This window comes from Telmatherina bonti (genome assembly GCF_933228915.1).
Source record: "Telmatherina bonti genome assembly, chromosome: 7".
Taxonomy (NCBI): domain Eukaryota; kingdom Metazoa; phylum Chordata; class Actinopteri; order Atheriniformes; family Telmatherinidae; genus Telmatherina; species Telmatherina bonti.
Genome location: NC_136625.1, coordinates 31515434 through 31528178, shown reverse-complemented (window position 1 = coordinate 31528178; position 12745 = coordinate 31515434). Strand labels below are relative to the sequence as shown.

General features: G+C 40.6%; 1 protein-coding gene across 1 annotated transcript in view; it reads left to right on the top strand.

Annotated features, from left to right (window-relative positions):
• LOC306758539 (MAGUK p55 subfamily member 7-like) overlaps positions 1–12745 on the top strand; it is a gene marked incomplete at both ends in the record, with an annotated part of 29489 nt that extends 16744 nt beyond the window's left edge. Inside the window, 8 exon segments of the mRNA XM_079243866.1 lie at positions 33–77; positions 3502–3675; positions 6744–6824; positions 6904–6997; positions 7121–7229; positions 9543–9686; positions 12514–12684; positions 12686–12745. Coding sequence (XP_079099992.1) covers positions 33–77; positions 3502–3675; positions 6744–6824; positions 6904–6997; positions 7121–7229; positions 9543–9686; positions 12514–12684; positions 12686–12745 — 878 coding nt within the window.

The window sequence follows — 12745 nt, the reverse complement described above, 5'->3', positions numbered from 1 at the left end:
CTGTCCTCATCTCTCTCTTTATGTTTTTCCAGCCACGGAGGACGTAGATTACGGAGCTTTAACAGGGATCCACATTGGTGAGATGTTTGACTTGTCACAGTTGAACCCCAGACACACTGAAAACGGAAACACAAAAGAAGATGTTGACACATTTCAGGTGACCATGTGACTGCACATCATTTATGCATAAAAGAGACTGCAGAGCAGTTCACATGGTGATCAGAGACTTAAGGCTCGTTTTGAGCAGTGGCTTTTATTTGCCTTGGTCTCATGGAAAAGACAGGTTGTGCTTGTATTTGCATGTGATCAGTGCAGGATGTTCATATGGATCATATATTTACAGATGATTGTAAAATGACTCCTTATGGCCGTACAAAGCAGTGTAATTACAGATGCTGCAATATATCAGCGTCATGTGTATTTAATAATAAACATTTCATCTTATCTCGACCTGAGGACATGGTTCTGGCTTTGTTTCCTCTTTGTCTGGCGTGTGAACCCAGACTTAATGGATGTCTTTGCAGTCATCAGACACTAAGCAAAAGAAAAGGGATGTATGGAAGAGATATGGAAATACAAATGTAAAAGTAATGAAAAAAAGACAAATGAAACTAGCTTGTTCTACAGTTTTTTACTTTTATGTTTCAATGGTCTGCTTTATTTCCAGCATGTAAGATTTTATGTTCTTAAGATGTAAACTTTATTAGATAAAAATGGGGAGAAAAAGAAGTTATCCTGCCTTATGAATAACCACACAGATCTTTTCCACAGGCCACTGGCCAGGTATGTTAACTATTGCAAACACATTTTAAACAAAACCAGAAAAAGGACTTCGCTTGTGCCTCTTAAATGTTCACTTTGATGGACTGAGGACATGTCCAGGATGTCCCCTGCCTGTTTCCTGGTAGCAGCTGGGATAGGCTTTAGATTTTCTGTAGAACATGACAGACAATTTGATGAAAACAGGAATCTCGCAGCGCAGAAAATAAGGCAGAGGTGCTGTGGTGGAATCACTGGGCTTTGTTTGTTGCACACCAAGACTACCGCATAAGGTTCTATGATCACATGTTTGCTTTTAATGTCTCAATCAATCCATATATTTGATATCAAAGCCATATATACTCCAACATCCACATTACATTCAAGCAAATGAAAAGTAACAAGCAGATTCCAGAAAAATCGTGGTAATAATCTTTCCAGATATTTAAGTGCTACATTTAAACATCACTGCGATCTCATGTCCCAGTACATTCCAGTTGTCTTCTGAAGTCACTTATTTTGGTACTTTTACCAGAAAAATGCCTGGAGTCCAGTGTTGTCTTTATTTTAAGGCTGGGCGATATGACCTTTTAGTAATATCCCGATATTTTTATGCCATGTCACGATATACGATATATAGCTCGATATTTACCTTAGCCTCGAATTAATGCTTTGGTGCATACAATCACATCAGTAAGATGATTTTGTGTCTCCATTAAAACCTGATTGTTCATACTGCAATAAGATATGCTGATTTTAAACATTTGTGCCAAAAGGATGAAATTATAACGAAGCAAATTGATCAAAACCGTATTTATTGAACAGTTAAAGCAGTGGAAGAAACATCATTTTAAAATTGTGGTACTACTACCTTTTGTGGCGACACTTTTGCGACATACTTTGCATACAACAGTTGTTTGGTCAACATCCTCTCTCCGGTATCCAAACCACCGCCAGATGAAGGATATTGTACAATTTTTCTTCGGAACAAATTCTTCCTCCTCCATTCTTTTGTAACTGGCGCTGCTACTGCTACTGGAGTTCTCTGCTAGAAAAGCTGCTACACGCTGCCTCTCGTGACGTAGCACGTAGCTCACGTTATGTACGTAACTAGATGCGCTTGCTTTAACTCTCTGTGCAAAGCGGTGCAGAGAGTCGAGGAGGAGTGAGAAAACCCCGCCCAAGGCTAAAAACAACTGCGTGACAACAGGATACTCGAATATGACAAATATAGACATTTTCTATATCCCACAGGGGACTAGCCACAATATCTCGAGTATATTCGATATATCGCCCAGCCCTACTTTATTTCATTTCTTTCCAACATGTTTCGTTTCAATTATCTTTCCAATGTAAACATCACCAAGCTGTTGTCAATATTGGATGCAACAGTGTGGATGTTTGTGACATTTTACATAAATATCTGTAATTTATTGATCATTTTCACCAGTCACTAGCTGGTGTTCTCATGGCTCAAATGTTCTCAAATGTTTTGTGATTTTCTACTTTTATGCTGCACACACTGACTGTCTTTGAGGCGTCCCTTTTTTTCCATGTTGACGCAGAGGGAACACCAAGCAGGAGTTTTGCCTGGTAATGACTTCATCTGCTCTTGGGCACTTGGAATTACAAGACAACTGGAATATGCTTAATAGAGGTTGTAGGAAAATCTGTTGGAGTCCTTTATATTTTCACCTGCCACCCCTCACATGCCAGCATCTCTCCAAAATTACTGCACGTCAATACATGAGTGAAAACATGCTTTTTGGAAGGCGTTAACAGCATGCAGTAGCCTTCAGTCTGGGGTCCATCAGGATCTTTGCACTGCAAGATTCAGATGATTTCGGCTGGATGGGCTCAGTCACACCTGATGATTCGCTGTATGTTAGCTCGCTTTTTCCTTTTTCTTGCATAAAAGTAAACAGGACAAATTTCCCAGTAAGAATTGAAGATTGCAAGATGTTGTACTTGAGGTCTTTCTTTGTTAGAAGAAATGGAAACGTTGATGTATTGTGCATAACCCAGTGAGCTATCAGTCGTATGTAAAGCATGTTAGCAGAAGCTGAAAGTCTCTGCTCCAAAGTGGGATGTAGCTTTAACAGAGCCTACAGAGGAAATGTGCACATGTGCTTACAAAGTTAAATTATGACTTACTCCAAAACAAGCCTGGCACTGTCACTGAGTAGTGGTTAGCCTCCTGAAAGAGAGTGCGTCTGCAGAGTCGGGCCAGACCACAGTCGCATGGCAGAAGCTGGATGTTGAACAAAAGCCCAACAAAGCGTGACAGGCTTGAGTTTTTGCGTCCTAACTGAGGCGTGTGCTGCTCAGGATTGTGCTTGACACCAGAGTTTGGGTGGTAGTTTTGTTAACAGTGGATTCTCTCAATCCTTTCTGTTGTTTAAAACTAGTCCCGATGTTTGTCCCTCAGAACAAGCAATGCTGAAGCGGTGTTTCAGAACTCTTTAGATGCATGGCTGTTGGATTAGTCGTGGCAGTGAATTAAGTCAAGACATGAAAAAGTGATAAACGTTGCCTTCTGTGGTTCCTTTGCTTCAAGCAAAAAAGATGCTTTTAATTAAGCCATCCCCAATCAGCAAATATCACCACTAGAGCCAGTGAATACGTGTCACAGCTTTGCTGCCATAAAACTGACTTGGACTCATTTAAAACTTGTCATGTAGCTCGACGCTTGGCTTACAGTTGAACCTGACAGCCCTACGCTCCTCTGTCTCTTTCTCCCAGCTGGCTTAAGGAGGAGTTTTCGACTTGGGAGGAAAAGCAGCAGGACTAAGGAGGCTGCTCGGTGCCAGAGACGGAGGGCTGAGGTACACGGTACAATACCTCCACCTACCTACGTAGAGGTGATCCCCTACCATAGAAAGCCAAAGGACACACACTGTCTGGTTGTCCTGGTTGGTACGTATGTGCTAGCAATAAAGCTGTAATTAAAATGTGTTTATAAGCTCTGGCTAATGTTATGTTGGTGTTCTTATACGGCAATATCATTTTCAACAGAGGAGAAGCCTGAACTGCTGTAGTCATATCAATGGTCAAATACACAGCACTGTTTAATTTGGCTGCTGATCAGCTGTTCAATGAATCTTACAGATCACATCATCAAATATATGTTGCTGTTTTCTAAATGTTTTTTTTTTTTTATTTGAAACACTTGGTCTTTTTTTCAGTGGGAGCTAAATCAATTTCACGCATGTTGAAAAGATTTAATAGGATGCAGCTTCTGCTTTCAGTCTGATTATGCAGAAATATTTCCAGCTGCGAATGTTTTCTCTGAATTAAAGCAGCATCATTGCAGCTTGATATGATCATTTTTAATGATGAAACTATACATTATGAAAAAACTGTAACTTATAGGTCTTCTGAGAATTGTGAAAGACAGCAGTGATAATGAAGTTGAAATATAACAAGTGGACTCGTTCATTTAAAACAAAGGTACACAAGATTTTTAAGTACAATTTTAAAATGTGAATAAGTCTTGATGAATAGAATTTCAAATTTAGTAAAACAGTGCCTCTTTACATAATATGTAATTTCAACGTGCTTTAAATAAAGAATGAACAAGTCCAAATGAACCCACGTACTTGCAGTCATTGTAGCTGCTTTGATCTGATGGTGATATATGAAAAGTGGTCTAGCAATTTGCATGGACTTCTTAGTTTGATTTAATTCCAGATCCTGAAAAAACAAACGCAGGAAGGGGGTTGCCATCTATTCTGACTGGTTTAGGGTGGATGATACAGGAAAGGGTCAAAGATGAGAAATTACATAAAAAATTTCTTAAAAGAAGAGGTCTCTTCATTTTCCTCCAGGAGATGTCCACCGCAGTTTTTTTTTCTTCTATTCCTGAACTCAAGGTTTTTCTCAGTTAAAGACATACTACCGAACTATTGCTATTTTCCCGTCATACGCCCCCTATAGACGGCTAATCCAGTCTCCATCTTCCATCCTACCTGACCTGTTAGCTCTCTCCAGCCAGCAAAAGACGATCAGATAATAACTCTTTTATTTTTTAGTTTTATTCCTTTCTCTTTTTGTAATCTTTTAGCGTTTCTTTGCTGAATCAGCAACGCTGCATGTTCAAAACAATCAATGGGTTTTCTAGCGTAAAGTGAAACTCCACTGCAACATCACACAGCGTCCCGGATGGAATAGTTGTAGGATGCTGCTGGGCAGCAGTGGCTACAGAAATGAACATGAAAGATGTCACGGTATCATTGAACAAGTCTGAAACACAGAGTTTTAGGATCAGAAAGTTACTTGATGCATCTTTAAGATGACTACTTCTTCTACTCAGTTACAACCATGACCAAAGCAGCTTATTCCACCTGCCTCTGCTGACCCTTCAGACTTGCTCTACTAAAGGAAATCCGACGACTGACCTCTCCCGAAACTTGCATGTTTTGTGTTTATATACTGTTTGTTACATGGTAGTTACTGTAGTCAACTTATTTAGTTCAATATTATTCGACATCTTTTTTTCCCATTTAAAAAAAAGGATCTATACATCATGATCCCTTTGGCAAAAAGGACAACATTACCAAAGCTGACTTGATCAAAAGGAAAAAAGTAATACATTGATGAAGATTTATGTTTCCAGTCATGAATGCAAGAACAATCCTTTCCCATCAGAACCACGTAAACACTGTCAAAGGACCCCGGGTCAGAATATATTGTGTTCTCTTATGTTACGCAGCGGTCCACCCCAGATTCTCCTTTCTGCCAATCTTGCAGGTCTGCTCTGTGTATTTTTGAGCTCTATCTCTCCCCGGGGGATTTTATATTGAGCACCGCTGAATGTCTTTTTAATGTCATATCAGGATACAGCTGAAAGTCATCTGTGATTGAGGGGAACAGAAGAAAGATGAGAAGCGGAGAGAAGGAAGAGGACAAACAAAACTGAAAGTGGCGAAAAACACAAAGAACTGAAGAGTTGCATAGGCATTTGAAAAGAGATGAAGGAGAGCTGAGCAGAGATAAAAACAGAAAAAAAAATACGAGCAGGTCGGGAAAAATACTGCTCATAATGTCTGCCAAGTCCTCCATCAAACCGGGACAGTTAAGACAGCTTGGAATCAGATTTATACCTCTTTAATTGAGCTGGAGCTCACCCTGACTCTGGATTACATTTTGCTGTCTGCCCTTCATTGACCAAAGGTCATTATTAAGAAGATATAGCTTATTGGCAATGGAAGTTACGAACAGGAAAACCAGAACCTGGATCACTAATCCAGACCCAGCTGGATAATGTCTGACCAGGTCAGACGTATATTCTTTCTGTTCGCAATTTGAATGAAACAATAGACCTTTATGCCCCAGGAAGGCTGGTGAAAGTGATTGCCAGCCACTTTAAGCCCCACAGATCATGTAGCTCTTACAGTATAAAGTAAAAAGAGGATCGGAAGAAAGTATCCGCAGAGCCTGATGATGCTCCACTCCAGCTCTGTGGAGCAGCTGTGGAACACATCAGCAGTGTGAGAGGAGTCCATAAACTTGATATTTTGTAATGTATCGAGCTCATGCAACCCAGTGATGGAAAAGGCAGCTATGTCAGGAATCCTACTTTTCGACTCCATTAGAGGCTGATGCAATCTGGAGCTGGAGAGGTCCTGCTGCTACACAACTGTGTATGATGTATGTTTGTGCATCCTTAACTGCAGCAGCATTGCGCCTTTGTGGTTTTGCAGATGTCGCATTTAGATACGTTGCTATGGGTTTACCAGAAGGTAAAAGAGCATTAAACACTGAACAGAGAGACGCAGACAGAGGGTGGTTTGTGCATCTTTTTCAGGGTGAAATCAGAATGAAATCAGAGCTCCGACTGTCTGACTTTGTCTTGCTCTGCTTCTCTGATGATAAAGACAGATGCCTCATCTAATGTCGGGCTTGTCTTGAGGAAAGCATTACTACAGTGATATTGAGAGTTAATACCCACAAACAGAACGCAATGTTTTGACCTTTGTCTCGAGGGCCCGGCGGCGTTGGCGTAAGTGAACTGAAGAGGAGGCTGGTGATCTCAGACCCCGACCGCTATGGCGTCAGCGTACCCTGTAAGACAGATGTCCTCAGGTTTCCGTCACTTCTTTCCTTCCCTCCCGCTGAAACATTTCTCGTCTTCTCGTCTTTCAGACACAACACGTGAGAAGAGACGGCAAGAGAAGGAAGGGGTGGATTATCATTTCGTGACAGTTCACGAGTTTGAAGAGCAAATTCTGAATCATAGGTAATGAATCAACATGGTCTTCATTAGTTATTCCTCTACTGTTTATTAACTTCTACTGCTGTCTGACTGTTTTCATGCTGCCTTGCCTCGTTTTTTTACTCCCTGATCTCTTTCTGCTTCCAGGTTTGTGGAATATGGCTGCTACAGAGGTCACTTCTATGGAACAAGTCTAGACTCTGTTCTCACAGTGATGGCAGAGGGCAAGGTGTGCCTCCTGGATGTCCATCCCAGTGTGAGCATAATTTTATAGAAAAAAAAGATTACATACACTTATTGGTTATTCTATTAGGTCCACACTGCTGGTACTGTGTTAGACCCTATTTTACCTTCAGAACTGCCTTAATTCTTGATGTCATACATTAAACGAGGCGTTGGAAACATTCCTCATAGATTTCACTCCATTTTAACATGAAGCATCACACAGTTGCTGCACATCCATTGTCATATCCTAAGACTGGGGAAAAATATGGTGATTAGAACTGGGACATGCACGATATAAATCTCCTGTACCGCTACATCCCAAAGCTGCTCTGCTGGACTGAGATCTGGTGACTGTGGAGGCCGTTGGAGGACAGTGAACTCATCGTCATGGTGGAGACGATGTGAGCTTTGTGACATGGTGCATCATCCTGCTGGAAGTTTCCATCAGAAGATGCTACACTGTGCTCATAAAGGGATGGACATGGTCAGCAATAATACTTGGGAAGGAGTTGGCATTTAATCAATGCTGCTCAGTTGATACTAAGAGACCTAAAGAGTGCCAAGAAAATATTGCCCACACTATAAAACCACCAGCAGCAGGCTGAACTGTTGATGGAAGCCAGGATGGATCCACACTTTCAGATTTTCACCAAATTCTGATCCTACTATGTGAATGTGGAGCTGAAAAGGAGACTCGTCAGACTAGACAACATTTTTCCATCTTCTATTGTCCAGTTCTGGTGAGTCTGTGGGAATTGCAGCCTCAGTTTCCTGTTCTTAGCCGACTGGAGTGGCACCAGGTGTGGTGTTGTAGCAAATCCGCTTTTCTTTTTTAGACCACTCTCTGATAAAAGTAGTGATGGTTGTGTGTGAAAATCTCATTAGATCAACAGTTTCTGAACCACTCAGAATAACAACCAAGACACATTTAATGCCACTTCAATCCTATCTTTTTCTCCATTCTGATGCTCAGTTGAACTTCAGCAAGCTGTCTTGACTGCACTCCTAAATGCACTACTTCCACATGAGTGGCTATTTATCTGCTTGTGTTGACATGAAATTAAGGTGGACATAATAAAGTGGATGATGAGTATATTTAAGACAAAAATTCAAGTTCTTTTGCAGCATTCAGTCTTGTATTATAAGGACACAAAACTACATTTTCAGTTTTTCTGATGTTTAAACATAAAAAAATGTATGTGGGGAGGCTGGTGAGAAACCGCATACATGCTTGATGGAGAGCATGTGCTGTAGAGGCAGCATGAATCTCTTCATGTTTTCTTCCAAGCAAATACATATGGATGTACATACACCAGTTCACATGGTCCCAATCAGCAGAAGCCATAGACTGTATGTAAAAGATGGACGGAGCCTCCTTGACGTCACCCGTAGGTTTCTGAAGAGCTGAATTGAAGTTCATTGGGCAGTTGCCACCATCGTCATCTTGGCGGCATCATGCGTGTCGTCTCTCCTGGAAAATACAAAAATGGGCAAAGAGGTATAGCTGAGAGGTGGGCTGTGAGCACGGGGTGGATTATTGACATCTAGCAAACTCCGACCTGGCTGTAGCTAAGAGTTTACTGAGCTAACCCTTAGCTAACAGGAGCTAACGGAGGTAAGCGGGCCAAAGCTAAGTCACGTTGTTAATCGGCTAAAAACTGCAGTTGTTCTACAGTTCTTCTTGAAACGGGCTATTGGGTACCTGTCAATCAAAAAGACACACACCTAATCATGCCAAATTTTGAGATTAAATTACTTCTAAACATGGGAGTTGGAAAAATATTCAATCTCCCACAGTTTTCATGAAGGTAAATCTGACCTATTAAACCTAAAATTGTTTTTGTACCAGGCTGTAAAACTATTCTTTTCATGTTTACTTGGGGATTTATTCTGTTTTGGAGCCCCTAGTGGATGAGGGGGGAACTGCATTTTTTGGCCCTTCCACATAGGCTTCACTTATAACTGCTAGAGGTTGCCACTTGGCAGAGGCACATAAAGGGAGTCTAAAACTGATTAAAAAAACAAATGTAAATTAAATCCTTTATATTTCTGCAACAGATATTTAATTTGTAGCACATAGTCTCAAAGTCAACTTAAGCAAAAAATTTAAAAAAATTCTTTCTCTGAGGCAACAGTGCTAACCATCAAACCACCATGTATTCCCTCATTCTTTTTTTTTTTTTTAAATGTGTTTTTTACTTTTTTTTTTATTTTAATGTAAATATCTGAGTGACCAAAGGTCTAATCCTCACACATCCTGTGTTCCAAAGTTGTACTGTGTGTTGTGTCTTTATCTTTCCAAATTTGCTTTAACTTTTTTCCCATTTTGAAATTTTCCCTGCAGAAAATAAAGCATGTATATACTCCTGAATTCAAACCACACGTGGTGTTCGTGAAACCCCCATGCATCGAGGAGCTACGCCTCACCAGACGGAGAGCTAAATTTGTCTGTGATGAAGAAGGTGGTAATCAAGTCAGGATTTTTTCAGTAAGTCATCACTTTCCACAACATACCTTTTGAACCCGGCAGGATTTGAGACTTATCCAGGTTTTACTCCATGTGGTTCCCAAAGACGAAAAGATTTTTTCTTTATGATGTAGGTTCTACAAATTCATGTCATTGCAAGGAAAGACTTAGAAAAGACAGATTTTTATATTTCAAAGACACATAATGTAGTACTCCAAACTATGTAACCATGGTAACACTATTTGCATGAACAACTGTACTTTGCTTTTCTTTGAGGCTAACAGCTTTAGCCTGAGATTATGCTTGTTTTTTATTTATACCTTGTATATTTTGTATTTGTATTTGACCAATTTGACCAGATGTAAAGTCAGTGCGTCTGTCCTGATGGTTCGAGCACAAGCTTGATGGCAGAGTTAGAAATGATCTATATCTTTATAAGGTTTAATTGCTGGTTCAGAGTGACAAATAGCCAGAGAGAGATGAGTACTGTTTTAGAAGTTAATGTGGAGACATGCAAATGTATGTGGAAAGAAGTCTGAGACAGTAAGGTCAGTAAGGTGATGAAGAAACAGAGTGGAGACAGTGCTGAAAGGGTGTCTTGTCCATGTCACCAGATGTCTGATTTGGCTCAACATTTTACCAACTACTGGTCTACTGAGACTAATTTATCACAAAATAGTAAATAATTTTGTTTACATCCTACAAATTTGGCAACTAAGTTTTATTGGTCAGAGCTCCTAATGGGCTCCTGATGGAATCCGCCAGTAATGAGCATCAAACTCAAGAACGTATGTCAACAACCATGCTCCCAACAGAGCCAGTTGCCTACACAACTTTACCTAAATTCATGTTGCACCAACGTTGATCTGTTTTCTGTCTGTCTTGCAATAATATCTGTTCATTTCTACTCTTCATTCCCTAATTAACAAATTTGTTCACTTTAGAATAAGATGTAAAAAATTCTAACAAACTTTAGATGCAAACAGACTTCATTACCTCCAATAAACACATTGCTACATGCTTTCGGCAAATGCAATAAATTAGTGGAAAAACGAAATCAGATTTAGCAAATGATCGGATTTTGGTGCAAGGATAGCTTGTTGATTAGCTTGGATTTAATAGGCCCTGATAAGATTTTCTTACAGGTTTTCTTCTTCTTGATAAGGTTTGCCTGTTCTTAGCTAAACAAAGCTACATTTAACAAGGCTGGCACGGTCTTAAACAGAGGTAATAGAGGAGGATTTCTGTTTTGACATTATTGTCATTTACTGTGATGGACTGGCAGCCTGTCCAGGGTGTACGCTGCTTCTCACCCAATGACTGCTGGGATAGGCTCCAGCTTCCTGCAACCCTGAATTGGACCAAGCGGTTCAGAAAATGGATGTATTGATGATTGTCATTGAATTCTAGCAACAACTCTTTTATACGAACATGTTGGACAGCTTGGCTCAGCTTAAATTAGATGTATGGTACCACATTAATGTTTCTTACATGCAGTTTTCCAAAAACCTAACAGCTTGTAGCCCTCGGATATGATGCCACTGCTTTGTCTTGTACTTTGTCTTGTATCAAGATGAAAACGAGTTGAAAATATCTCAATCAAAGAATGAAGACAGACGGACAAAAACCTCAATCAGCTGCTTCATCAGCAATGTAGCATAGGTTATTTGTAAGAAAAACAACTGAATAAAACATAATAAAAGTTTTATGCTGCTACAAATCAACTCTCTGTCAACTACAACCTTTATTTTTAAGCAACAAGTCACAAATGAAAGGCTCTCATCAGCCGGATTAGCCTACACCTCATATTATTTTACATATTAAAACTGAGCATTTCAGCTTGTGTTTGAGTGATAGTTTGTTAAACCTGATAAGAAAATGGTATCCTGGGTATTTTGAGCTCGTTTTGCAGTACAGGCCACAGGAGCATGTGTGAAGTCTGCTGCATGTCTTGTAACATGCAGGGCGTTGTGAGGTCAAACACCTTGGCCGTGACATGCTCACCCAATGCCACCGACACACCTTGCTTTACACGTAGCTGACCGTGTGATTTGCATTTAAGAGACATTTAAGACGGGAGGGGGGGGGTTATAAGGCCGCTCGGTGGGTGGTTTCTTGTTCCATGGCTGTCGTTTAGGAAGCACATTTTACCCAGATGATGGCTTACATCTTCTGAATGTGTGATGAGTCAGGAATGACTGACACTAAGGTACTTATTTTATTTTTATCTGTTGGAGTTTTTTTAATCTCTTCAAAAAAACACACACACACACAGTCTGCTTTAAAGTGCACATATTTTCAGCAGGACGGCTCAAACCTAATGTCCATCTGGCTTCACGTGTACTGTTTGACCCCAGCTGCCCATGTGGCCCTTATTAAACCCAGGAGGTCACACACCTGTGTTGCAGCATGGCTTCGGTGGTTTTCCGGGTGCCAAGCACTGCGGCCTTTGGAGAGTTCAAGCCTATCTGAAAAGGCTGTTTTCAGCTTGTACTGCAGCTGGTGTGAAAAGGTCTCTTATCCTTTACACTCAGCATGAAACGATGTGTCATGCTCAGCGGTCATGGTTCTGTTTATTGTTGTGTTACAGAATTTGCAGATTACTGTAAAGCAACTTCTTTCAGGTTGTTTAAGTCACCACATGGCCAAAGTTCCGCAGGACTGTTCGCATTAAAATGATATTCATTCTTCAAATATAGAAAGGGTGATACGGGAGTTTCCTTGTGAGGCATGACAGCTGAGAGGCCGATCAAATAACAGTTTTTCTATACATCTGACTTCACCTAAAACTGGACTTTTATGTAGTGGTGTGTAAATACATGATTCATTCTGTGTTCTTGGTTCCCAGGAGGAGGATTTTGAGGACATGATTGACTTGGCTGAAATCATGGAGAGCCAGTACGGTCACCTGTTTCACAAGGTGATTGTTAACGGAGATATCGCCATGGCGTTCAGAGAGTTGAAGGCCAACCTCGAGAAGATCCAAGAGGCAGAGGTCCAGTGGGTTCCTGCTGAGTGGGATCTGCTCCACATCTACAATACCACAGAGAAGCAGTGGCTATTTGAGTGACTGCATTTGA